The 27827-nt window shown below is 39.0% G+C and overlaps 1 protein-coding gene across 3 annotated transcripts in view; it reads left to right on the top strand.

Moving 5' to 3' along the window:
• The window catches only part of LOC126184924 (serine/threonine-protein kinase 16), a 104803-nt gene that overhangs the window by 28171 nt on the left and 48805 nt on the right, over positions 1–27827 (top strand). For all 3 annotated transcript variants that reach the window (XM_049927593.1, XM_049927595.1, XM_049927592.1), the window contains exon 2: positions 10911–11145. In XM_049927593.1, coding sequence (XP_049783550.1) covers positions 11002–11145 — 144 coding nt within the window. In that variant the 5' untranslated portion in view covers positions 10911–11001. The remainder of the gene's footprint in view (positions 1–10910; positions 11146–27827) is intronic.

The following is a 27827-nucleotide window of genomic DNA, read 5'->3' as shown; positions in this document are numbered from 1 at the left end:
TCCACCTCTTTTCCAGGCCCATATATGATTATTCCTGTGATGTGTGCCCCGCCCATGCCTTCGGCTGGATTTGGCACAGGACCCGAAGGACTCAGTCCCTCCTAAGGCCCTCCGTCGCCGCTTTCTTGCCACCCTTGACACGTTTCACGGCTCTGACATGGTCTATACCGATGGTTCGATGGTTACTGCTCGAGTAGGTTATGCTGTTACCCTTGGGGATCATTCTGAACAATGCTCAGTGCTGGCTGGCTGCAGTGTTTTCACTGCGGAGCTGGTAGCCGTCTCTCGCGCCACAGAGTATATCCTCTCCTGCTCAGGTGGGTCCTTTGTCATGTGTAGTGGCTCCCTGAGTGATTTACAAGCTATCGACCAGTGTTTTCCTTGCTCTCGTCTGATGATGGCTATCCAGGAGTCCATCCATACTCTTGCCCATTGCGGCTGCATCATGGTTTTTGTGTGGACCCCGGGTCACGCCAGCATCCTGGGTAATGAACGTGTTGACAGGCTGGCCAAACAGGCTATCAGTGCCCCAGCCCTGGAGATTGGCCATCCGGAATGTGATTTCCAGTCGGTATTGCGGCAAAAAGCCCTTGGTGCTTGGGATTCTGAATGGCGCACCCTGCCTTCCCCCAACAAACTTCGGTTCATCAAGGAGACTACAGGTGTGTGGCACTCCTCCATGCGAGAGTGCCCAAAAAACAAGCCATAATGCAAGCTAAATACTGGTCTAACTCAAGGATCCATTCTTGCTCAACTGCCCTTTATATACACTCAGAGAGAGAGAGAGAGAGAGAGAGAGAGACAGAGAGACAGAGAGACAGAGAGATGATGCACCATAAAAGAGTTATCCAAATAGGACAGAAATTAGTAAATGTGATGTACATGTATAGAGAAACAAATGAGTACAGTTCAGAAAAAATTGGATGATTTATTCAAGAGAAAGAGCTTCACAAACTGGGAAAATCAATAACACATTGGTCCACCTCTGGCCCTTATGCAAGCAGCTATTTAGCTTGACTTTGGTTGATAGAGTTTCTGGATGTCCTCTTGAGGGATATCATGCCAAATTGGTTTGGCAAGCATGAAGACAAGCAACAGAAGCCCTTACCATGTGTGGGCAGGCAGTGTGTTGCTGAAATGTAAGCCCCAAGATGGCTTTCTATGAAGGGCAACAATAAAGGGTGTGGAATGTCATCACATATCGCTGTGCTGTAAGGGTTACACAGATGACTACCAAAGGGGTCCAGCTCTGAAAAGAAATGGCACCTCAGACCATTACTCTTGATTGTCAGACCGTATGGTGAGTGACTGTAAGGTTGGTATTCCACCACTGTCCAGAGTGTCTCCAGACATGTCTTCGCTGGTCATCTGGGCCTAGTTCCAAGCTGGACTCATCACTGAAGACAATTCCACTCCAGTCAGTGAGATTCCAGGCTTACTCCAGTCAATGAGATTCCAAGCTGAAGACATGTCTGGAGACGTCGTGGACAGCGGTGGGGTACCAACATGACTGTTGCCTACCATGCGAACTGACAGCCAGGAGTTATGGTCTGGCATGCCATTTATTTTCATAACAGGTCCCATTCGGTTGTAATCCGCAGCACTTTCACAGCAGTATGTCAGTGATATTCTATGTCCTGTTTTGTTGCCCTCCATGGCAAGTCATCCAGGTCTTACATTACAGCAAGATAATGCCTACTCGCACACAGCGAGGTTTCTACTGATTGTCTTCGTGCTTGCCAAACTCTCACCAGGCCAGAAAGGTTGCCAGATCTCTCCTCAGTTGAGAACATTTTGAGCATTATGGGTGGGACCCTCCAACTAGCTCAGGATTTTGATGATCTAACCCACCAGTTGGACAGAATTTGGCACGATATCACTCAGGAGGACATCCAAAAACTATACGTGTCATTGTCAGTCTGAATAACTGCTTGCATAAGGGCCAGAGGTGGACCAGTGCACTACTGACTTGCTCAATTTGTGAAGCTCTTTCTCTTGAATAAATCATCCAATTTTCAGAAATTGTAGTCATTTGTTTGTCCATAAATTTACATCACCTTTACCAATTTACAACCCATTCAGATAATTCCTTTGTGGTGCGGTGGATTTTTTTTAGTGTGTATGTATTACCTTCTGGACTTGTTCAGCTGCAAATTTGAGTGTGTAAATGATTGAATCCAAGATACAAAAAATCAATCTATTTCTGCCACTGAACAGGCACTGTTGTATGACCAAGCTGGTCTAGGTCACTACTTCATAAGAATGGAGACTTTGTCCTAACATGACAAAAACTGAAGTGTGCTGTTCCACCAGTGCAGTAACATTGCAAATGTCCAGTTGGACTGTAAAACTTTATGCCCCAGAATACTTTCTAAACATACTTAAATATTTTAGAGGACTGATTGAATCTACAAACATGTTCGATCTGAAAAGTAAGTGAAATGAAATAAGTTTAAAAGAGTGTGGTACCTCTGGGATGTGACCTATCTCATCCACTGTGTGTTGGACTTCTAGAGACTAAAAGCTGCATGTTGTGCTGCCTCATCAGTAAAATTGGGTATCCAGCAATCAGCTACCAGTGTTTGGAATTAAAAATGAGAGTGTTGAGCATATTGCTCTGAGAGTCCCATCAGGAGGTATCTAGTTGAGAAAGAATATTTATTTCATCCATGTCACACCTGATGTTTTTGATTTCTTAGAGAACCTGGACTGCTAACTGTAATAAACTTTTTAATTTTAGTTGCCATAAGCGAAGTAATAAATAAATCATTCATTGAACAGTAACAGAATCTTATGGTTCTGCAACTATCATTAGTTCCTTTTTGTTTATGATTTGGTGTGACTAGCAGAATTCTTGGTGTACCATTGGTTTTCTTCTTTCATAGCCTGCTGATGTTCTCCATATCTTTTGTGTTGGTCTGGTAGTTGGTGCCTTGTAAGCAAGTGCAGCCTTGAAAGTGCTTTCTTCTGCTGCCATTATTTGGTTATGTCTTACTGGAAACATTGTGCTAATGAACACAGAATCCATTATTTGATCTGCTGTGTTACCACACTTTCCAGAAATTCCCTGTCCTTTCTACACATGCATACTGTAAATATAATGTAACTGTTGATTGCACCACATGGAATATGACCATAGTTTATGGTACAGGAAGCCTGGCTTTCCGTACATGAGTGAATGAAATATTGTTACAGAGATTGTCATTTTCCTCAGCATACTGTTCACCTATTTCATTATATATTCTTACATCTGCAACACCATCCTCAGGTCATTCCTTTTGTCACTGCAGAGCACAGAATATTTGCTGAAGTAAAGTATATTGTATCTTTCAGTAATGTCAGGATACTCAACTTCCATTTAGGAATATATTCTGTTTGCCAGTATGCTGATATTTCAGTCAGATACCCATTACAGAGTCTCTTATGGATTTGAGGCATTTTGTCATTACACACAATATGAATGACAAAATGCCTCAAATCCATAAGAGACTTTGTATGTGTGTGTGTCTATATATAAAAAGAAGAGCTACCCCATTGTCCCCTTGTCTCCTTTCACTATAAGATACACATTGTGATGCAAATGGTCTCTGTTGCTTTAAACACTTCAACGGTACTCTTTTAGTTTCCACAAGAAGACTGTACATATGAATTTTTGTTGTTGATTGGGTGCTATTACTCAAAGACAGAATGCCCACCTCATTCAAAGTGTTCTAACTGTGTGAGAATAGATCCATTTCACCACCATGAGAAACTAAGGAATTACTAGTTGACTCAGGCATTGTCCTATGTAGCTTAACCATCCAAATACAACTGGGATGTGCCAGATGTCCCATAGGTTGTCAACTAACAACTATTTTGCTTCAGAACAAATCCATCCCGTTGGGACCTGGCTCACCTTGTGGTGAGAGGTATTTATAGAGGTTTGTACCATTCTCACTATCCAAGAAGTTAAATCTCATTTCCTGTATTACAACACTCTGTCAGTACAACAAACCTTGGTTGCTAAAGTGTACCTAGAAACCACAGTAACAAGGGGCTGGCAGTGCTGACCAGCACTCACCTCTGGGAACTAAAAGTCTGTCAAGTCCAAACTCATTCATTCCTTACTGAGCTCCCTGAGAGGCTTGGCACTTGGAATAACACAGGAGCCATGTGTAGCATATCAAATGCAATTAACATGATTAGTGGAGACCATTTTAAGATAAAAAAGCATTTTAAACTATATTTTAGTGAAATACAAAAGATGGCCAGAAGCTCTTTAGGCCTTCACTTCTATAAGAAAATAGCAGTACCAGAAGATGCTTCTGATTTAAAAATTACCTACAGAAGATTGATGAATGGTGAAATCTCTGGCAGTTGACCCTAAATGTAAATAAATGTAACATACTGTGTATACATAGGAAAAGAAACTCAGTGCTGTACAACTACACTATTAATGACAAACTGCAGGAAACAGTGTATATCAGAAAATATGTAGGAGTAACTATTCAGAATAGGCTTAAGTGGAATGATGACATAAAACAAATAGTGGGAAAAGCAGATGCCAGACTGAGATTCACAGGAAGAATCTTAAGAAAATGTAACTCACACGCAAAAGAAGTGGCTTCAAGGCACTTGTTAGGCCAATTATTGAGTATTGTTCATTAGTCTGGGACACTTGCGAGATACGACTGATAGAGAAGATCCAACGAAGAGCAGCGCGTTTTGTCATGGGATCGTTTAGTTGGTGCGAGAATATTACAGAGATGCTCAACAAACTCCATTGACAGATGCTACAACAGAGGTGTTGTGCATCACAAAGGAGTTTGTTATTGAAATTTCAAGAGACTACTTTCCGCAAAGTGTCAGACAGCATGTTTCGCGAAATGACCACAATGAAAAAATTCAAGAAATTATAGCCAGTACAGAGACTTATTGACAATTATTCTTCCCACATGCCATTCGTGAGTGGAACAGGGAAGTGGGGATCAGTTAGTGGTATCAGAAGTACCCTCTACCAGAAACCCTCAGATAGCTTATGGAGTATTGAGGTAGATGTAGATGTTCATTATACTGTGTGTAAACAGATCTAAGAATAGTGCTCTTTTGGTGTGATAATTCGTGTATCCAAATAATTCTTGATCTGTTACTTAGAGCTGCTTCTCATTCTGAAAACAGTAGGATGAATACAACTTCATAATGAAATTCATGTGTGCTCTTATTTCATCAGTTATTGACAAGTCTTTTCAGGGGTAAAATAATCTACGCTTACATTCTTCTACTTGTTCAAAGCAGAGGGGACATTATTTCTGCTGCCAGACCATGCAGAAAATGAAACTGAGTTAACTAAAGCAGAAGAAAGTGTGGCTTGCAGTTGTCCCTGTTGATGCATGTTGCCAACCTTCTATAAGCTGCCACATTTTCATCTTGGCATTTGGTCATGGGTTGGTTGGAGAAAATTTGACTGAAAGTGAGGATCATTAAAACTGAAATCAGTGAAAAGAAACAATAGTTAATTGCACATCTAGTTCCAGCCTCACAGTCAGTACATCAAGCACCCATTATGGTCTTCATGTAGTACTCTGTGCAAGTAATATGCCTAGGTAGAATTTGTTATGATGGATGTACTATGAGTAGTGCATCAAATTTTCACACTTTCCCCCTTCAGCTTAGTGAAGAGGCCAACCCTCTTTGTAACTTGAGGGAAATTTATTGTTTGTGTTAACTGAGCAAGGTAGCGTACTAGGCTCACATTTTTGTTTTTTAAGTATGGAGAAGAGACTTACTGTGTATGTAACCTGAAGGCTCTGTGACCCACCTAGCATATGTGTACCATCTAGTGCATGCTAGTGTAACAGTGCTCAAACCGGAGGTTATGGGTTAAAATCTTGGTAGTGGTCGCCATGTTCACCACCTTGTTTTGTGGTTTAAGCTTTTGACCACTAGAGTGTTGTCCAGTGATTGGAACTGAACTCCTAGTCTCTATGCAGTGTCTCATTCATTGTAGGTTTGTTACAGTGTCGATGTGCTGCCCACTTTGGTGCTGTTTAACAGGAATGAATTATGTGTTTTCATTGGATTTCGTCCTATTTCTCACTTTCATTTCATCAAGCAAGGTGGCACAGTGGCTACTACACTGGACTAGCATTCAAGAGGATGACAGTTCATATCCGTGTCTGGCCATTCAGATTTAAGTTTTCCATTATTTCCCTAAATTGCTGCTGGAAAACACTGGGATGATCCCTTTGAAAGGCCACAGCTGATTTCACTCCCAATCTTTTAAACAGCTGTGATTGTGTTCTGTCTCTAATAACCTTTATCTCTGCAGGACATCCACTGTATGCTTCCTTCCTTCCTTCATTCCTTTCATTTTGATAGTCTTCGATAAAAATGCAAACATAATGCTACACTTCTGAAGATCTAATCAGGATGATGCATATGAACATTCGGGACACCACACTGGGATACAAAAGGGACCACACCTAAGTAAAATGCAGTGACATGCAAATCTGTTAAAAGATAATCAAATCCAACATCAGTAGATAACAGTCCTCTGTATTATTTGGTGGAGAAGGTAAAGCTTTCTGTGTCTGACATTTGATAGCCACACGTAACTCTTGGGTCATGCCAAATAGTGAGAAACTCTGGGAACCATTCCGGTTTTGGCTAGGTACTGATTTGGTAAACCTGAAGTCCTTGACCTAGGGATAGCGAGAACTGTCAGTGCTCTCTATTTGTAAGCACTGTGCATGCTTCAGTAACTTTCATGTGGTGCAGTGGTGTAACACTGTATCATAGGGATTGGGGTTCTTGGCTCAGCTGCTTGGATTTTGAGGATGGTGAATACCACAAATTGTGCTGTATGCTAATGAGACTATAATAATGGCTGTTGATACAAAATGCTCTGGGGCATCTGCCACACATCAGTTGTGTAATAGATCAATTTGTGTTCTCTCAGGTATTTTCAGCATGATTCATTAATGATGTACTTCCAGGTTTTCAACCAATTTTGTGTTTCCATTTTTGTACAATATTTCAGTGATTGAGCCAGTCTTCTTATTCAGGTGCTACAAGTTTTGGTGTTATGTGAAAATGGAAATATAAAATCGCATGTACACCAAAAAATAATCATTGATGTATTAGTTTGTTCTTCCCATCTCCATGTAGTATCTTAATAGTTCTGATCTTACAAACTAACAAAACCTACAATGGTATGGGAGTGCCATCTGGGAGAATGGGAGAATAAAACAAAAGCAACCAAGAACTCAAAAGATGTTTGAAAGAGGCCCTCCAAGAATGACAGTGGTCGAGAAGTAAATGAATGGTAACAGAATGTGTACTGTATCACAAAGTGTTTTTTCTGATATTAAAACATGATGAGAGGTCTTACCTTTTTATATTCAAATTGCTTTCCATTGTGTGATAGGAATCCTTAAGTCAGTTAAAAGGCTTGGAAATGGAACATTCCTTGCAGAAACATGTATGTATGTCTCTGCAAGTCACAAAATTTAAAAAAAGGGGAGGGAGGATATTGCTTGGTGAATACCCAGTAGATATAGAGTTTCACAACTCTCTTAACCTCAGCAATTGTGTTTTGTCATGAAGAGACATAATGGGGATGGGTATCAAAAGAGTTAAAAGATGACTAGAAAGAAGTGTTATAGCTGTAAGAAACATAATACAGTTGCAACTTCAACACACCAATGTTACCAGAATATGTCAGGGCTGGTTTTATCCATCTTGAGGTGTGACTATGTATCCAACCTAATGAGGCATCTTTAAATGTCAACTATATGGCCACAACACTGCAAACTGTAAGCATCAGGCAACATGGTGGGAAATCAAGCTCACAAAGTGAATCCATTTTGTCCTGTACTGTGAAGTGCTGCTGCAAACTGACTGTGAAGTGCTGCTGCAAACTGACGCTTCCCATAAAGTTAACAGTGTCAGCAAAAGTATGCTATGTGTACCAGAACTGAAGCATAGTGTAAGCTTAAATTGTGATTGGGATAAGTACTAGAAGCATATTCTGGAGTCCAGTGGTGACAGAATGTATATTATAATAAACAACTCCATCATATTTAGTGATAGTGGTACAGGTTGCAAATGAAGAGTGAAAATGTCAAACGTTCTGAGTGCCAGTTTTTCACAAAACATGTTGTCAGTGCTATTGTGTTCTTGGTATTCTGTTACATATCCCTAGACTTATTCCAAGTGCCAAATCATAGAGAAAATGTTACAAACATTCACTACCAAATGGCACACGGTCTTTGTGCCAAGCAGTGCATCCCTCTGGAATTCCAAGTATTATGCATCGAGGTCTCTTCCATTTAGTTGATGCACAATTTGTGTAGTAAGCAGACTCCATTAAGCTTTTATTTGTGTCAGTAAAACACCTTTATAACAGAAGGAGAGAATATGGGTTTCTAAAATAGTAAAAAAAGTAAAAAGCAGTATGATCAAAGCATCTCATCCATCTCAAATATCTATTAACAATTCTTATTTTATAACAGAAGAACTGAAAAATGTAAATGTATTCAATAGAGAAAAGACGATGGCAGATGTATGCCATGCCATACTTTATTTGAAAGACCACCCATGTTAACCAGTTCTATAACAGTAGACCTCTTGAAGATGTTGCCTTTTCTCCCTCAACAGCACAGGAAGTTTTACAGTAAACTTTACAACAGCTGATCCCATTAATGGAGTTGTGTAAGAAATATATGTCAATACTGAAAGTTTTTTTAATTTAATTTCATTATTCTCAGGAAAAAATTTAAAATCTGTGAGAAATGGTTTTTGTTGACAACAGTTCTAATTGTTAAAATATTATTGCTGTATTTCTGTTCTTGTATCACACATAAAATGTAGTACCTCGATATTAAAGGCACTTGAAACATAAACTTTCCTATTGGCACTTAGAAGCAGTCAGTTCTCTGATATGGCATCTGGAATGTTCTTAATAAATTATTTATTTTCTAATGTGCCTCATTATTTTACAGTGATGAGGTGAGCAGCATAATTCTATGGTATCAGAATACGTTCTCAATTTTTTTGGATATGAATAGATTGTGCATAAAAAGAGGTAAATTGATTTTTTTTATTCTACTGACAAATATGAGATTTGGTACTTAGAACATTTGACTTTCTACTGTTCAAATGTAGAATAATTTGGGTGAAGGTAAGTGTCAAAAGTTGAGTCAAAAATGACAGTTGTACACTAGACCACTAACTTGCAGAATGATCCAGGGAAAACTTGGAGAATGTAAGGTGTAAATTTCCTGCTCACGCTGCGGTAGTAAGGGCAGATTTCAGCTTATCAGCTATAGACCGCGAGACTCACATTATCAGAGCAGGTAGTAGGGATGGGGATTTCCATTATATTATACTAAACATCATATCTGAAAATTACCTTGAGCAGCTATAGAAGTAGGTTTTGAGTAGCAGCATCATAGATCATCATTTGGCAAACAGACGTAAACTATCTGATTCATTTAGTGTTTAGGAGGCAATCAGTAACCATAAATCTCTTATAACATCAATGACTACAGGTATTAAAATAAATATTAAGAATGGTAGGAAAATATTTGTGTCAAGCAGATGTATGACAAAACAGCATACACTAGGTTACATGAGTAGTCAACATCGAACATTTATATTGTACAACATAGTTCAACTGCCAAGAGCTGCTAATAAATACTTCTTTATCCACTACTGGTTTCAAATTTCATATCATAGTCAGGTATCCCAAAGTCATTAATAATACCTTACATGACAATAATAACACTTTGGTATCAAATAATATAAGGTGCATTCTGTGTCAATGCTGTCAAACAGTACAGCACATTGTCAATAATAAAATGTACCACAAATCTTTATGTACATATTATACTCAGGTTAAGAAATTCTGTGTGTGTTCAATTTGCAAGTGGAACAGGGAACTGAGAAAAGGACAATGATACATGAGGTACTTGCAGCTGCACAGTGCAAGGTGTCTTGTGGTGTCTACACATAGACATACAGGATGAGCCAGAACTCTACTGGCAAACTTTCAGCTGGTGTTCAGGGATATTTACTGAGTATTTTGTTTTAAGGAACCTTTGGACTCCAGTGGGTCTTTACAGAGTAATTGTTTCATCATTTATCTTTGCACAAGTATTGCACTGAAAATCTCTGCACAGCAGTACAAAATTTTAGTGGTATGCCCTGTGTGTCTTGAAAACAAAGTTGTTCCATTTACTCATGATGCTAGCTTTTGATAACAGTAAGGCACACTTTACTCTTTGCCCCTTTCACTTTTATTCAGGTATGTTGTGGATTAGTTTTTATTGAACTGTTATTTGTCCAGTAACAGTGATACACAGCAATACAGATAGGTTTACTGATGAAGTGGTGGCTGATGTGCACCTCGTGTATGGGTTTGTTGAATGCAGTGCAAGAGTGACACAATGATGGCATGCTGAGCTGATGTTGCAGCAGTGACAACCACATCGCAGACTTTGTTGTATTATGATGTATTTGTGTTTTACATTTTGGCGACTGCATATTTCAGTATTGAGAAGATATTTTCACCTAACTGACGGTAACTGGGATGACAAAATGAATGAATCATAATCGTATTATTACTCTGTACAAGCTGTCAGAGACCATGGTTCCCTTATACCAAAATACTCAGAATATATCCCTGAACAACCTCTGAAAGTTTGTCGGTGGAGTTCTGGTTCAGCCTGTATATGCCCTGACTTTGGAACCTTTCTTTGATATCCTGTTTTTAAAATATGTACTCTTTTATTGTGTATCCAAGTATTTTAATTCTCTGCTTAACATTTCTCATTTCTGAATTTAATGCACATGTTCACAGAACGCATTATAGCGTCCCTTTCCAATGTGTATATGCATATATATTTATCCATGCCTTTTTTTTGTTTCAGTGGGTTTAGTTCAATTTATCTTGTTCAAGACAGTAAATCACACAGATTGTGTGTTTTGAAGAAAATTGTCTGCCATGCAAAAGAAGATCAAATGAAAGCTTTGCAGGAGGTTACATATTATGGACTCATTAAGCATCCAAATGTTATTGAATGTTTAGATTCTGGTGTGTCTGGTGAAGCTGATGCTTTTTCTAATTATACCAGTGAAGTTTACATTTTACTACCATATTATAAGGTAAGCAAAATTTTAAGTAACCCAAAATAAGTCATAACTTTTAGCATTGTATTGAGCACATGGTGCCATTTTATTTAGGGTGCAGTTTGTTATCAGCCACACACTAGAAAACTATGTAATGGTAATACCATCAAGTGCACTAATGTGATGATGAACTTAATTATGCTATTGAGCTTCAGAAACTAATTTACGCTAGTTACACACTGTGCTGAAATACAGCATTTTCAGTTTATATCAAATTATATGCGTCAGCTGCACGAACATAATTACAATGCGTCCTTTCTTTTTTGTTCCCCTTTTTTTTCTTTCTTCCACAAAAGGCCTGTTTTGGGCCATGACTGAATTGACTGTTATTACTCTGTACAAAGTTACTTAATAGCTCAATCTGAAATAATTAACATAATTCCATCTCCTCACCACCAGAATATTAAGTGACCTTCCAGCAGAAGTTCAAGTGCCTTCATTAAGCTCAACAGCCAAATAGCTCACTATATTGTGTGTGTACCAATGTCTCCATTCTCCCCTAGTATTCCTCAAAATTCATCCTGGGTATGTCCTTGTGTTACAGAGGTCAGTTTGAGTTCTTTGTCTTGTTCATCAAATTATTTGTTAGTGACTTTGATTATTCAATGTGACACACTCTTTTATCACATTGAAAGGAATACACCAGTACTAAAAACTCTCCATTCTGAAAACATGCCTGAATAATGCTTAGTTTACCAATACCTCACAGAATCTGCAAATTCCAGTTCCTGTTTGACTATACATCATCTTGTCCTCAGGTGCAGCCATTGTGTATTATTACTATTGACCTACAAACCACCAAGAAATTGATGTATGACCAGTAACTACCACCACTAACATAGTTTAGGAAGGCCTATCTTGCACATCATCAGCTGAGCTGCTTGCTTTCCTGTCTTAAGGCCTTCCCACACATGGATTCATTACACACACACACACACACACACACACACACACACACACACTCACACACACACACAAACAAACAAACAAACAAACTCTAAATAGCAACATTATGTGTTGTTGTGATGAATAATACAACAGTTATGCTGTAGCAGACATTGGCGTAGTAGAGTAATAATAATAATAATAATAATAATAACAACAATGACTTATCTTCAGATATCATACGAAAGGATAAAGAATGAATTTCTGTCATATTTATTTCTCAAAAAAACTGCAAAAACTACTGATATGAAGTAAAATAATGACGTGATTAATCACACAAATCCACTAGTCTTACTCACAAATTACAAAACAGATGTCCATATATTTATATGTACTAACATGTTTATATGTACTAACGTAATTGTGTAAATGTCTCTGACGAGACCGCAAACATCTCAGGTCATTACCAGGGGAACAATGCGTGGCATGATAGGCCTAATATAAAGGGAACAAAGCACTGGGAATGTCAGAAAACTGCCTCCTCATCATTTACGTATCCTTTTGTTATTTACTGTATTATAATTAGTATCATACCAGGAGACAGTATAGATGTACTAGCTGCTATTATTGTATTTTGACCATTGTATGTCATTGGGTGTCACCTGGCTGATGCTTGTAATTATTATTTTGATTAGTAGGTGAAACTACTACCAACAAAAGTGGACAAAAACTCAATTTGTTGAAATATTCTGCATTTCAGCCCAAAATTTACTCACCGCCCCTATTTGAGTATCCTAGGCAGCTGCCTAGTTCACCAATATCGTAGAGTAATCCCAGGCTGTTTATCGCCTGAACTTCAATTAACACTTTTATATGTGACTGCTCCATCTTTGAAGAATATTATTATCAGGATCCTAGCTAGTTATTTTCATATTAAATTTATTGGAGAAATAAAATTTCGTAATGAATATATAACAATTATGACGGAAATTTTGTAATCCCAAATTTTTTAAATATTGAATGCTGAAGTTTAATAAGCAAGTGGGTCAGCTTCTGATCTTGAGGTTTGAATGATCTGTCGATCTTTCCTATCTGAGGAAGGAATCTAGACTACTTTCTTGAACATCTATAAGCAGTGCTAGAAATTCATGTCCTGAAGGAAAGTTCTGGTAGCCATTCTGGCTCCTTGTAATTTTATAGTTTGATAAAGTGATACTTCAGTTATGAAAAGCATAATCATGTCCACAGCTGCAACAGTAGTAGTAGAAACTATCCCAGTCACTCACAACTGAAGCTGTTAGTGACTCAGACAAGTTTCGAATATGCATGTACAAAATCTTTAACCTCTTATCTAATAATATAACAGGTTATAAAGCAGAATTTGAATGTAAATTGAAATATTTCTTCTGAACAATTCATTTTATTGTATATGTGTATTTTTAATTAAAAACTTGTAACACCTTTTCTATAGGATTTTATGGTAACATGAGCAGTGTCTGGGACTGGTACATCCATTTTTGTTTTTCAATTTAAGCCACCATGGTGTTTAACAATCTGTAATTGGCCAGAAATAGTCAACACAGAAAATTGTTGATATATAAATAACTTACAAATTGAGTCCTTCCCCATAATTTGATAGAAATCATGCAAATGATAATTCAAACATAGAATTAACTAAATAACTTCTGTATTCATTGTGATATGGGGATTTATTAAAAAACCATGTACATTCAAGTAGTGCATCCTGTGCCTCACAGTTTTTTATAGTGTTCCATTCCACAGCATTTGAAGCTGAAGCTGCTGTCTCAGCACTTTAATACATGATACACAAATACAGAGACTAGACTACAGTATTTTACTATAGGCCCATGCTTTACAATAAACAAATAACCGTTAACATTGAATCAAACTAAATGTGTAGTTAGTAGTAACCCTTTCAGGTATTATTTTCATGTGTGTGAAAATGTGACTCTCACAACGTTAAAGCTTTAACTGGAAAGTGCACCTTGGAAGAGAGAGTATTTGTGTATTGTACATGAAAAACATTCATCGTATAGAATGGACCCTTAGAGTCAAGTAAAAAGTGGAGGAAAATCTATGAAACTTTTTTCTAATGTTGTTGTTGTGGTCTTCAGTCCAGAGACTGGTTTGATGCAGCTGTCCATGCTACTCTATCCTGTGCAATCCTCTCCATCTCCGAGTAACAACTGCAACCCACATCCTTCAGAATCTGCTTGGTGTATTAATCTCTTGGTCTCTCTCTATGATTTTTACCCTCTACGCTTCCCTCCAATACTAAATTGGTGATCCCTTGTTGCCTCAGAACGTGTCCTACCATCTGATCCCTTCTTCTAGTCAAGTTGTGCGACAAGTTCCTCTTCTCCCCAATTCTATTCAGTACCTCCTCATTAGTTACGTAATCTAGACGTCTAATCTTCAGCATTCCTCTGTAGCACCACATTTTGAAAGCTTCTATTCCTTTCTTGTCTAAACTAGTTATTGCCCATGTTTCACTTCCTTTTATTCATTATTAAACCTACTCCTGTATTACTGTTATTTGATTATGTATCTATAACCCTGTATTCACCTGACCAGAAGTCTTGTTCCTCCTGCCACCGAACTTCACTAATTCCTCCTATATCTAACTTTAACCTATCCATTTCCATTTTTAAATTTTCTAATCTACCTGCCCGATTAAGGAATCTGACATTCCACGCTCCGATCTGTAGAATGCCAGTTTTGTTTCTGCTGATAACGACGTCCTCCTGAGCAGTCCTCACCCAGAGATCTGAATGGGGGACTATTTTACCTCCGGAATACTTTACTCAAGAGAATGCCATCATACTCTAAAGCTGCATGTCCTTGGGAACAATTACAGCTGTAGTTTCCCCTTGCTTTCAGTCTTTCACAATACCAGCACAGTAAGGCCATTTTGGTTGATGTTACAGGGCCATATCAGTCAATCATCCAGACTGTTGCCCCTGAAACTACTGAAAAGGTTGCTGCTTCTCTTCACTCTGGCCTTTCAACAGATACCCCTCTGTTGGAGTTGCACCTCCAGTATGGCTGTCTGCATTGCTGAGGCACACAAGTCTCCTCATCAACGGCAAGGCCCATGGTTCATGGGGAGAGGTTTTCTGATGCAAAACTAAGTAATGCAAACTGATAGCATTTGAAAGAGCAACAAGGGGTTGTTAAAGTTATTTGTATGAGTGTCGTACTGTAATATTCACTGATTCCTTGTATCTAGTTTTAAAGGAGATAGGCACCTTGTAATCTGTGCCCAGTATTTCAATTCTGACACAGCCATTCACCGTCACAAAAGTTGTGTGTTACACTTGAGATCTGAAGGTGGCTCTTTAATGGCCAGTACCAGTCCCAATTACTTCTTGCAGTTGTGACTGAAATAAGTTATTAGTTATATGAAGATAATAGATGTGCAGCAATTGCCCATACTTTAACAGTTGTAGCCCTGTAGTCAGGTGGAGAGAAATATAGCTGAAACATAAACAGTCCAGTCACTGAGGGAAATCCCTTGTGAGCCGTAACACCATTGCAACATGCTGGCAGATAAGATATCAGATAATGTAACCATTTAGTTGCTGTTATTGTTGATGTGTTGCCTCTTGAATTTGTTAGGCACATCTTGCTTGCATGGGATAAAAAAACATTGTCTTACATGTAGGCAATAGGCATCTTCCTGTTCCATATTAGCAAAGTCTATTTCTGTTGTGTCATTGGCTGACCTATGTATGTCCTCCTTTTCGTATTGCAGTTCAGGATTTTCTTGACTAGTCTTTTATCTCTCTCTCTCTCTCTCTCTCTCTCTCTCTCTCTCTCTCTCTTATATATTGTTTCCATCTCTCTTTGTATTCATTAATTGCGGGTACAATTCAAGTCTTTCATGCATTTTTAATTTTTAATTAAATTTCTTCTTGTTCAGCTCTTCATTCTCCCAATAAAAAAATAAAAAATAAAATTAAAAAGTCACCTCTGTTGCTCGTTTTTTGCTTTTATCTTTTTGTTGCAGTGATCTGGCACTCACTTCCACCCAGTAGTAATGGTATTACTATAGTTGTATAAAATTTAATTTTTGTATCTTCCTGGGTTTTATACTTAAATATTTATGTTTATTGTTTCACATTTTACTTCAAACTTTTGGGACTTTTTGTCTGTGACAGGACTTCAAGAAGTAAATTACACTTATTAAGGCAGGCCAAGTAACTTTTATTGAATGCTCAATTACATTCCATAGTGCCACAGATACATGACATTATTTTTCAACATAATCACCAAGTCTCTGTTATCAATGATCAGAAATTTTTACCAATCATTGAATTCCTCAATGATAGAAATCCACATCTTGGTAACAGAACCAACCAGCATCAATCACAGCTGTGCAGCTGAGGTCATATTGTTGGTATCATTTGATTATGCATTTGAAATTGCATTTGGTCCGTATTCATGGTGAATATGTGTGCAATGTAGACGTAGTGCCCCGAAAATTGTACTGGCCAGTGTACTTCAGCTTTGGAGTAATTTTTCAGCTGTCAGGCCATTTCACTCCTGCTCTGTGATGCACCTGTTATCTATACCACAACAGAACTGTGTCTGCTGGAAACCCAGAATATGTACTCTCTTCTGACAATGTGCTACTCCTGTTGCGCAGTTGGCTTAGTGAGGGCTGACATGTGTAACTTACTTTTTGAAGTCCTCTTATGTGCAGTTATCATAATCATTACTCAAGTCAAAGCCCAGCTATTTAAAATGTGACACCTGTTTTCAATTAATATGTTGTTATTACTGTCTTCGATCATCTAATGTGTGAAATTTTAAGATTATATTTTGTATATAGTTGATTTAACTCATGTACTGCTAGCTGTAGGTAATGTTTACCCTCTCATATTATTACTTAAGCATATGCGGATCATAATGCCTGTAGATTAGTATTTTTATTTGATTTAATTCCTAGGTTTGATTTCCAATATTTTTGGACATTGTTAGTATAAATAAAAAATGTGTGAAATGCACACCCCCATCTCATACCGTGATTGATTATTATCTCAGCTATGCCTTTCTCTCTTGCACTTATTACTACTTTTGTTTCACAGTATAAGGTACTGATTGCCCTTCTGAGGTGTGGTAGGTAACAACTGTTGCTCATTATTGCCCCTAGTTTAATTCTGATCAACTCAATTGAAAGCTTTTACAAAAACTATAAGACTTATAAACATATTATCTCTACAGGATAGCCTTTTCTTAATCCACTTTGATCTTATAGAAGACATATTTTATATAATTCTCGAGCTATCAGTGTTTTGTTAATTTTTTGCTTTTTCCACCTGGCCAAGGCCGGCGCAAGTCCAAGTGCCGCTCCGTGCGAGCTGCTAAATTGCTGCCCCCCCCCCCCCCCCCCCGTTTTTTTCTTTTTTATAAAACGTTTGTGGAATTTTATTTAAGCAAATCTGTAAGAAATGTCAACAATCTTTGTTTTTACTTTTTAAATCTACCTAGCTTTTGGCCACTGAGTGGCCAGTCTCAAGGCTTTTAATATGTGCTTACATGTAAACCTTCATGTTGACAGTTACGTTTAGCATGACGGTATATATGTAAACATAACTTAAAGCATTGAGAATAGCCACACTGTGCCCGAAATCTATGTAGATTTGGAAAATAAGAACAAAAATTGTGGTTGATTGGTGACATTCTCTACAGATTTGTACAAAACAGTCGCTGGGCATCAGCTCAAAAATGGAGTCAAACCTGATTGAAGAAATCTAGCTAATTTTAATAAGCCTTATGAATTTACAAAAATGTTCAAATGTGTGTGAAATCTTATGGGACTTAACTGCTAAGGTCATCAGCCCCAAGCTTACACACAACTTAACCTAAAGGACAAGCACACTCTCCCATGCCCGACGGAGGACTCGAACCTCCGCCGAGACCAGCCGCACAGTCCGTGACTGCAGCGCCTTAGACTGCTCGGCTAATCCCATGCGGCATGAACTTACAGTTAACATAAATAAACATTTTTCAGTGGTTGTGAACGGATAATGTATTCAATGGAAAACAAAATATATTTACAATTTAATGATAATTTGGTTTGAACAATAATATTTACAATAACTATTTAATGTTGAACAAAAAGAGAAACAACACAGTAAATAACCAAGACACTGATCATAATATAAAAATTTTAAAAAATACTAGACAAATCGAACCTTCCTCGCTTTTGCTTGTGCAAACTCTTTCACGTGATCTGTGTAATTTAAGTCCTCTGCAAGCTTGTGCTCAATCGATATTGTTACAAGATCATTCAAATGAGTTTGGCTCATCGTTGATCGGAGGTATGTCTTTATCAATTTCAGTTTTGAGAAACTCGTCTCTCCACTCGCAACTGTCACTGGGAGTGTTAGGAGGATTCACAGAGCAATGTTAACATTAGGGCAACATATATGTCTTCCTATAAACTTCAGAGTCTCTTTCAGACCTATTCCAGGTTTCAAAAATGTTGAAAGTACTTTTAGTTCTTCCCTCAACTCCAGTGCATCAGTGTCGCTTGACTCATGATCCTGCAAAATCGCTGCGAAGTTTCTACACTTTGTGTCCAGGCTGTCCTATGTCGTAGAGAAAACCAAAATAATCACAATGAGATTTTTGTTGATTGAATCTCTCATCCAAAGATATGGTTACTGGATCTAAAGGATAATAGTGGAATTCAATCTTGTAACATTTTGTTGGGTCATTTATTGTCTCATCCCGTCCTTCATAGGTAAAATGTATTGGCTTCTTACTTTGTCGCCGGGAAACACTTATCCATGGCAACTTTAGATCTTCTAGCACTAATTCTGTAAACAATTCTTTGGAATCCGTCAAGAAAGACACAAACTTTTCTTTTGTTCTGCAGGTCTCAAAATATGCTTTTGTTTTTCAAGCATTTCCACAGCCTCAGAAACATTTATGTCAATGGTCTGGAGGGTCTTACTGATTACACTGATGTGAAGCAGAATGTCGTACCAGATTACCAGAGATGTGAGAAAGGTGTAATTTTTTATTTGATTCGCAAGTGACGTTGCTTCGTGAGCGGTCATGCCATTGAATTCTTCTGATATCTGAACCAGTGCATCATAAACGCCTCCAATTGAAACCTCAGGGGAATAAGTGCATCGATGTGACTTTCCCACCTAGTATCGCTCAGTGGCTTAGCGACAGGTTAGGCAGATACTTCTTCAGGACATCCTAACGTCGAACGGAGGACAAGAAGAAGTCATACAAGCTTTTCACTGTCAAAAACATGGAAACAGCATATTTAGAAGACATAGCGGCATCGTTTACAACAAGATTCAATGAGTGACTGCTACGTGGTACATAAAATGCTCTCTTGTTCATATCTGAAATTCTTTCCTGGAGACCAGACTTCTTTCCTTTCATGTTTGATCCATTGTCGTAGCTTTGCCCTCTCATATTACATAATAGCATTTTTTTATCTTCCAAGAACTTGAGTACGACCTGCGTCAAAGTGGAGCTTGGAGAATCGGGCACAAGAAGAAATCCCAGGAATTGCTCCCAAATTCGGACATCGTATACCCTGTCGAGCCTTGTCTCCTGGACGAAATGTAACAACTGTCATCTGCTCAACTTTTGAATTATCTGGTGTGCAATCCAGAATTATACTGTAATACTTTGCAGATTTCATCATTAATAGAATGTTGTTGGTTATAGATGATCCAATAAGATGAATTATTTCATTCTGTGTATCTTTTCCAAGATAATGACGACCCTTGTTGTCACCTTGCTTTGTTCTGTGCAGATGCTCCATCATCACAGTGTCGAACTTTACGAATAATTCAACGGGTTTCAAGAAGTTTCCGTTCTCAGGCTGAAAGAGTGTATCTGTACTTCCTCTCAGAGACAGACATTGCCAACCCAGGAAGTGAATTATTGTTATTAAGCACTCAAAAACATTTTTCCAATGTCCACTTTCAGTATTCATAAGCTTTGATGATGGGCATCGACGGTTCGTGACTTTTTCAGTCCCTTGGAAAACACAATCCACTTTTTATGTAAATTCAAATGATCGGTAGACTTCCCGTGACTTCCGAGATACGAAGCAAGGTGCCGCCAGTCGCTTATACCGTTCTTTGCAATTTTTACTGTAGATGACGAAAAAAGTATGCAACATAAAAGCAGGAAACAGCATTCTTGCTCTTTGAGTTCACCAACCAATGTCTATCTGCTTCTTCTAAATTCTTCAAAGAATAGGTGTAGTGCACAGGGCTCAAACGCCAGTTGTCCACGTTTTTAGGACATTCTTAAGCTTCCTCATTGCAGTCGGGAGGACCTCGCATGATCAAAATCATTCAAATGCAGTCGATAATAATTTCCGGATATCTTCCAGGATCTGAGTCAATTGTGTCTTCCAGTTTAGACTCGTCTTCAATCCCTTCTCCAGTGGTGAGTACCTCAGCTGATGTTCCTCCAGTATTTTCAGAATCTAGTCACTTAATTTCAGTTCTGCCTGATGTTTCGGTCTCGGAGCTTTCGTCACAAAGCAGGTCTTGAGTCTAGACGAGGTCTGTTGAACATGTGGGCGGCCCACCGTCAGCATTGCTACTGTATGCGGTGGTTGCAGTACTGTGTTTGTCAACTTTCTGGTCATGTTCTGAAGATAAAGATGTAGCTGGAGTAGCTCCACTAGTTTCTGTATTTTCAGGATCTATTTTTCCACCCTCGCCGCTGCTAGGTCATTCTCTCTTTGGCTTTAAATATCGTTGTAGTGCATCCTTTTGCTTCTTATCGTCATCTTCCTTCAGTGCCCGTCTTTTCCTACATTCACTGCCAGACAGTCTTTTTCTATCGTCGGACATGTTTCGATCCAGCCTGTAAAGAGCGATTACGTGAAACTAACTGTTGATGTCAGTGTGCTAACTTTATTTGCAACACACTTCGCAGACAATTTCCTGATATTCCACTGCATGTAAACGGAAAATTGTATTACTGTAGGATACACTGTTCAGGAGATGAAGTCATAAGAATTGAGCCGCGTGAAATTGAATTTCAGGCTGAATTTCACTACAGACATAGGTGAAACGGTCAAAGAGTGGGGTGGAAGACAATGGAGAGAGGAAGAATAAGGAGATGGCGTAACATAAATGCAATAAATACACACCCGGGCATTGACGGATACTAATGCTAGTCGAAATATATTAACTCACTGCACTGCGGTTGTTCATTTCAAAGAACTGACACTCGACATCTGTCGTAATTTCCATGTGTCACTTCTTTCGTGACTGATTATGGAATAAGGGGTAACAAATTAGTCATCACTGTATCACTTCACTTTTCTTCGCTTTATTTTCATTCTAGCTATTGGGACGACACATCCTTATTTGCCGACTTGCCAATTTTTTAATTAACAGATCATAAGAAAAATAAATTTTACTATTCTGCAATCTTGAAGGAGAAAAATTCTAACGTATGAGTAACGTGCATGAGCAATCCTAATTGTACGTTATATGAAAAGCACTTACCTGTTACATCCCAAGTTGCAAGAAATTCGGGTGCACCAATTCTTCTGATCTTAAGCAATGAAAGTGCTTCTGACCAATCTTGACTCCCTCGACCAACTACCGAAATGAATTCTGTAAGTTTTCATTGTAGAGGACGCAACAATACCTATTGCCTGGAAAGGCAAAGTGGTGGCGTGGCAGTGCCAGGAACTAGGTCACGTGACGAGGTACAGCGAGGCAACGGTTAAACTAGCACCCAAGAAGAAGAAACAAGAAGCTCACAATAAGTATGGGGCTGATGATATGGATAAATGTATTATCAGGCAGCAATTTCTATGGCAGTACGAAGAATAGAAAGAAATACGAACTTTGCGAAAAGTGCACAACTTTTGTCAAACAGAAATGAGCTTCAAAGCTAGCAAGGAAACCCTCAAAAGCAAAGTTCTCTCTATGGGTTTTCGTTTTAGAAGGTGTCAAAATTAACGTTTTGTGTTGTGTGGACGAGAGGGCATTGTTGCTAAAAGGCCATACTTTCTCAGGTTTTCATCAGAATCAAAGCGACCAGTAGTTTACTAAGATGAAACATGGATTCATACGCATTATACAGTAAATACATGTTGGCAAAGTGATAGTGTGTGAGTAGTATTGTCAAACAAAAGTGCCGGTCAGAGTTTAATTGTGGTTCATGCAGGCGGAGACAGGTGTTTCATGGCTCAAAAACCGAAACATCTGACCATCACTCAGAAACGGATAGCAAAAATTATAAAAATACGTCGAAACCCAACTTATGCCAGGCTTATTAGCAATGTCTTTATCCCTTGTAATTAGTCGTATTTACCCATTTGGAATACTTCTAGCCACTGTAGGTGTTGGACACTTTTTTCCATAATGCGGGAAGAATAAAACACTTGGCAACTGCCATTGAAGGGCTTAGCAAAATTGCTTCAGGCTTAACATGTAACAGCAGTATCAAACATTGCATTCGAATTTCCAAATTAGGTATTCCTCTTCTGCAAAATTAGTTGTGGGTAAACACACGGCACGTAACAGGCTGGCAGCGCTCCACTCATAAGAATACTGGCGTGTACGCCAGACTGCTTCCCCATCTCTGTTCCTCCAGCGTAAACACGACGGGGCTGCCACAGTGGCGAGGAAGAAATTAGTCCTCCTCCCTCCCCTTGTTCAACAGGGGCGGCCGGCAGGTAGTCGAGGCGCCATGCCACAGTTCCCGAAGCCGCTCCCTCCGAGGTTTGTCCCTTCTTGGGGGGGGGGGGGGGGGGGGGGGGGGGGGGGGGGGGAAGCGGTGGAAGGGGGGGGGGGCCAGATTTTCTGCCCCTTGGAAAGTGCCGCCCCGTGTGGCCGGCACGTTTTGCACATGCCTTGCGCCTGGCCAGTAATATAACTTTAGACATTAGCAGGAAGTGGTCTGAATATGTGTATCAACCTCTATAATCCCATTTGTCTTGAACAAGATTTTTCTCTTTTTCATTTGTGATGATGATATCTATAAGTAATCTCTGCCCCCTGCAAATGTGTGTTTCCGGTCTTCATTTTTCTGAAAGAAAGTATTAGTTAGTTTGTTTTATTTTAACATATAAACTCTGCAAACCACTGACAGCACATAATGGAGGGTGCATTGTGCCAATATTATCTATTTTCTTTCTTATCCCATTCTCATATTGAGTGAGAGAAAAGTAAATGACCATATGTCTCTGTAAATGAACTAATCCCTTTCATCTTGTTCTCTGATACCTAGATGAGGTATACGGTGGTTGCAGCATAACGGTCACAAAGTCTCTTTTGGATACAGGTTCTCCAAATTTACCCAATAGGATTTCACAAGAACTACGTTGTCTTTCTGCCGTGGATTTCCATTTAATTTTCCTGAGAAAATCTGTTACATTTTCCTATGGCTCTACTGACCTGTTAGGTGCTACTGACTTGTTACGATCCTAGCAGTAAATCTCTGGATTTGTTTGATGTTTGTTGTCATGCCTACTTGATAAGGACTCCAGACACTCTGACAATACTGTGGAATTGTTCACTCTAGTGTGTTTTATATGAGTTCAATTGTTGCAAACTGTTAGTTCTTCTCTGTTGTTATTCAGTGGAGTTTACCCAAAGGTTTCCCCACTCATGGTGTTGACAGATTTCAAACAAGGGTTTTCAGATCTACACAAATTAAAAATGGTCTTGTTTATTGAGACTGATGACCTTAGATGTTAAGTCCCATAGTGCTCAGAGCCATTTGAATCTTGTTTATTGATTTTGTTGGTTGTTCCTTGCAGTTTGTCGTAGAACACAGCTGTATCTTCTTTTCTATCCTCTTTTGATACATATTCACCTACGGCACTTAAATGGTCCCAGTCAATTTTAAATCTCATAGTTATTATTCTTTTGTTCATGTATGCATCGGTCGGAGGAAGGTAATGGCAAACCACCTCCACTAGGACCTTGCCTAGTACGGCGGTGCGGGTCTCCCGCATCATTCCCCTACGCTCTGTCACAGAGTATGGGGCTTCATCATCATCATCATCATCATCATCATCATCAATGGCTGCATAGCTTGTAATTTTGTTCTTCTATTTGTTATTTATTAGTACAATTAGTCCACAACATAACAAGGCAAATAGCTCACTACAACTAGTTTATAAACTCCTCAAAAAAGTTTTTTACAACCTACATATCTGTGAATGTGTATGAGCTAAGATTCTAGGGGAGCAAGGAATGACAGAATAAACCTCATGAAACCAAGAAAATAACTTTACTGTGGAATAAAAATGAAAGAATAACAAACTCTTCTTCAATGAACACATCTGTGAAATCGAAGTCTGCTGCTGGGTAACATTCAGTACATGTGCATCTGCATGTCCGCAAACCATCTTGCAATATTTGGTGGAAGGTAGTTTTAGTACTACTGTTGCTTTCCCTGTTTCCTCTTCCAGTCACAAATGGTGTTCAAGAGGAATGACTGTTCTTAACCTTCCATATGAGCTTCTCTCTCTCCAGTTTTACCTTGATTGTCTTTTTGAAAGCTATATTTAGGTTGAAGCATAATGTTGGTTGATTGTTGTAAGAATGTACACTTGATAGGAAACGGCAACATGTTGCGCATCTCTGTGGCCAAATCAGAATGGTTCTCTATCAACCTTACCTGCTAAGGATCCCACACTGAGGAGCAACATTCAAGTATTAGTTGAATGGTTTGTGGCTGGATTACACTTCTGGAGGATTATTCCAGTGAATCTCAGTTTAGCATCTGCTTTTCCTGTGATTAATTCTATGCAGGTCTTCCACTTTAAATTTTTATATACACAGTTTCCCAAATATGTAATGGGTGTGATGGTTTCTTATAATTGTTTGCCAACCACCTAATCAACCAATAACAGGCATTTCCACCTGTTTATGTACAGTAAACTACATTTGCAGATGTTGAGGGTCAACCACCAATTCCTGCACCAAGTTCGAAACTTCTGCATGTCTTACAGCATTTTGCTACTATTTTCTAGCATTGCAACTCATATGTACTCAGGAGCATCAACTATGAGCAACCTCATGGGGCTTTGGACATTGTACACACAGCCATTAATAAATATTTGAACAGTAATGGTCTTATAACACTCACACGAGATATTCCCAAATCTACTTCTGTATCTGAAGAGTTCCCTCAGTTAAAATAGCATCTTGTGTTCTTTGTGCTACCGAACGCTTCTGTCAAATCGCAAGGTTAGCTGATATTACACACACACACACACACACACACACACACACACACACACACACACACACACACGTCATATAACAGAGTGGGTCTCTATAGAACGCCTTTCAGAAATCCTGAATATTTTTGGCCTCCAGAAAGGTCATAATAAACAAGCATAAAACATATTCCAAAATTCTAGAACAGACTGGCGTCAGCAAAATAGGTATATAGCTGTGCCCATCTGTTCAATGACCTATGCATTTTTTTTAAGGCTTCATTCCTCCATCTGCCTACAGTAGACTGCTGTTAAAAGAGGAGCAAGTTCTTTCTTATACTCTATGTAGAATACTAGAGGTATCCCATCGGCCCCAGTCACCTCTGTCCAGTTGACTGATTTTAGTTGATTTTCTATCCTGCAGCCAATTATCTTGATATGTGTAATTTTGGTGTTTATTTGATGACTGGAAGGAGGAACAGTAATCCGATTGGCCTCCTGTCTGTCATCATCTGTTTCAGGGCTAGTATGGTCACTGAGTTACTGAATGGAAGGATCTGATCTGTTTATTAACTTAATGCAAGACCAAAACTTCATAGGATTTTTTGTCAGACCAATAGATAGAGTATTACTTTCATATTCAGTGAATGTTTCACACATGGCCTTCCTTACACTCATTTTAACTTTCTATGTCCATGCCTATGTGATTACTCTGCTATTCCCAATAAAGTACCTGGTAGGGGTTCAATGCACCCCTTCAAGCTGTCTCTCTACCATTCCACTCTTGAACAGTGCATGGGAAAAACGAGCACTTAAATTTTTCTGCCCAAGCCCTGATTTCTCTTATTTTATGATGATGACCATTTCTCCCTTTGTAGGTGGGTGCCAACAGAATGTTTTCACGATCGGAGGAGAAAACTTGTGATTGAAATTTCAAGAGAAGATCCCATTGCACGAAAAAATGCCTTTGTTTTAATTATTGCTACTCCAATCCACATATCATGTCTGTGGCACTATCTACCCAATTTCATGATAATACAAACCAAGCTGCTCTTCTTTGTACTTTTTCGATGTCATCTGTCAGTCCCACCTGATGCAGATCTACATCTACATCTACATTTATACTCCGCAAGCCACCCAACGGTGTGTGGCGGAGGGCACCCTACATGCCACTGTCATTACCTCCCTATTCTGTTCCAGTCGCGTATGGTTCATGGGAAGAACGACTGTCGGAAAGCCTCCGTGCGCACTCGAATCTCTCTAATTTTACATTTGTGATCTCCTCGAGAGGTATAAGTAGGGGGAAGCAATATATTCGATACCTCATCCAAAAATGCACCCTCTCGAAACCTGGCGAGCAAGCTACACTTGAGTTTGCTAAACATCTCCGTAACGCTATCACGGTTACCAAATAACCCTGTGACGAAACGTGCCACTCTTCTTTGGATCTTCTCTATCTCCTCTGTCAACCCGATCTGGTACGGATTCCACACTGATGAGCAATACTCAAGTATAGGTCGAACGAGTGTTTTGTAAGCCACCTCCTTTGTTGATGGACTACATTTTCTAAGGACTCTCCCAAAGAATCTCAACCTGGTACCCGCCTTACCAACAATTAATTTTATATGATCATTCCACTTCAAATCGTTCCGTACGTATACTCCCAGATATTTTACAGAAGTAACTGCTACCAATGTTTGTTCCGCTATCATATAATCATACAATAAAGGATCCTTCTTTCTATGTATTCGCAATACATTACATTTGTCTATGTTAAGGGTCAGTTGCCACTCCCTGCACCAAGTGCCTATCTGTTGCAGATCTTCCTGCATTTCGCTACAATTTTCTAATGATGCAACTTCTCTGTATACTACAGCATCATCAGCAAAAAGCCGCATGGAACTATCTACTAGGTCATTTATATATATTGTGAAAAGCAGTGGTCCCATAACACTCCCCTGTGGCACGCCAGAGGTTACTTTAACGTCTGTAGATGTCTCTCCATTGATAACAACATGCTGTGTTCTGTTTGCTAAAACTCTTCAATCCAGCCACACAGCTGGTCTGATATTCCGTAGGCTCTTACTTTGTTTATCAGGCGACAGTGCGGAACTGTATCGAACGCCTTCCAGAAGTCAAGGAAAATAGCATCTACCTAGGAGCCTGTATCTAATATTTTCTGGGTCTCATGAACAAATAAAGCGAGTTGGGTCTCACATGATCGCTGTTTCCAGAATCCATGTTGACTCCTACAGAGTAGATTGTGGGTTTCCAAAAATGACATGATACGCGAGCAAAAAACATGTTCTCAAATTCTACAACAGATCGACATCAGAGATATAGGTCTATAGTTTTGTGCATCTTCTCGACAACCCTTCTTGAAGACTGGGACTACCTGTGCTCTTTTCCAATCATTTGGAACCTTCTGTTTCTCTAGAGACTTGCGGTACACGGCTGTTAGAAGGGGGGCAAGTTCTTTCGCGTACTCTGTGTAGAATCGAATTGGTATCCCGTCAGGTCCAGTGGACTTTCCTCTGTTGAGTGATTCCAGTTGCTTTTCTATTCC

The sequence above is a fragment of the Schistocerca cancellata genome, chromosome 4, assembly GCF_023864275.1.
Source record: "Schistocerca cancellata isolate TAMUIC-IGC-003103 chromosome 4, iqSchCanc2.1, whole genome shotgun sequence".
NCBI classification, from domain to species: Eukaryota; Metazoa; Arthropoda; class Insecta; order Orthoptera; family Acrididae; genus Schistocerca; species Schistocerca cancellata.
This window is presented reverse-complemented; position numbering and strand designations above follow the sequence as displayed.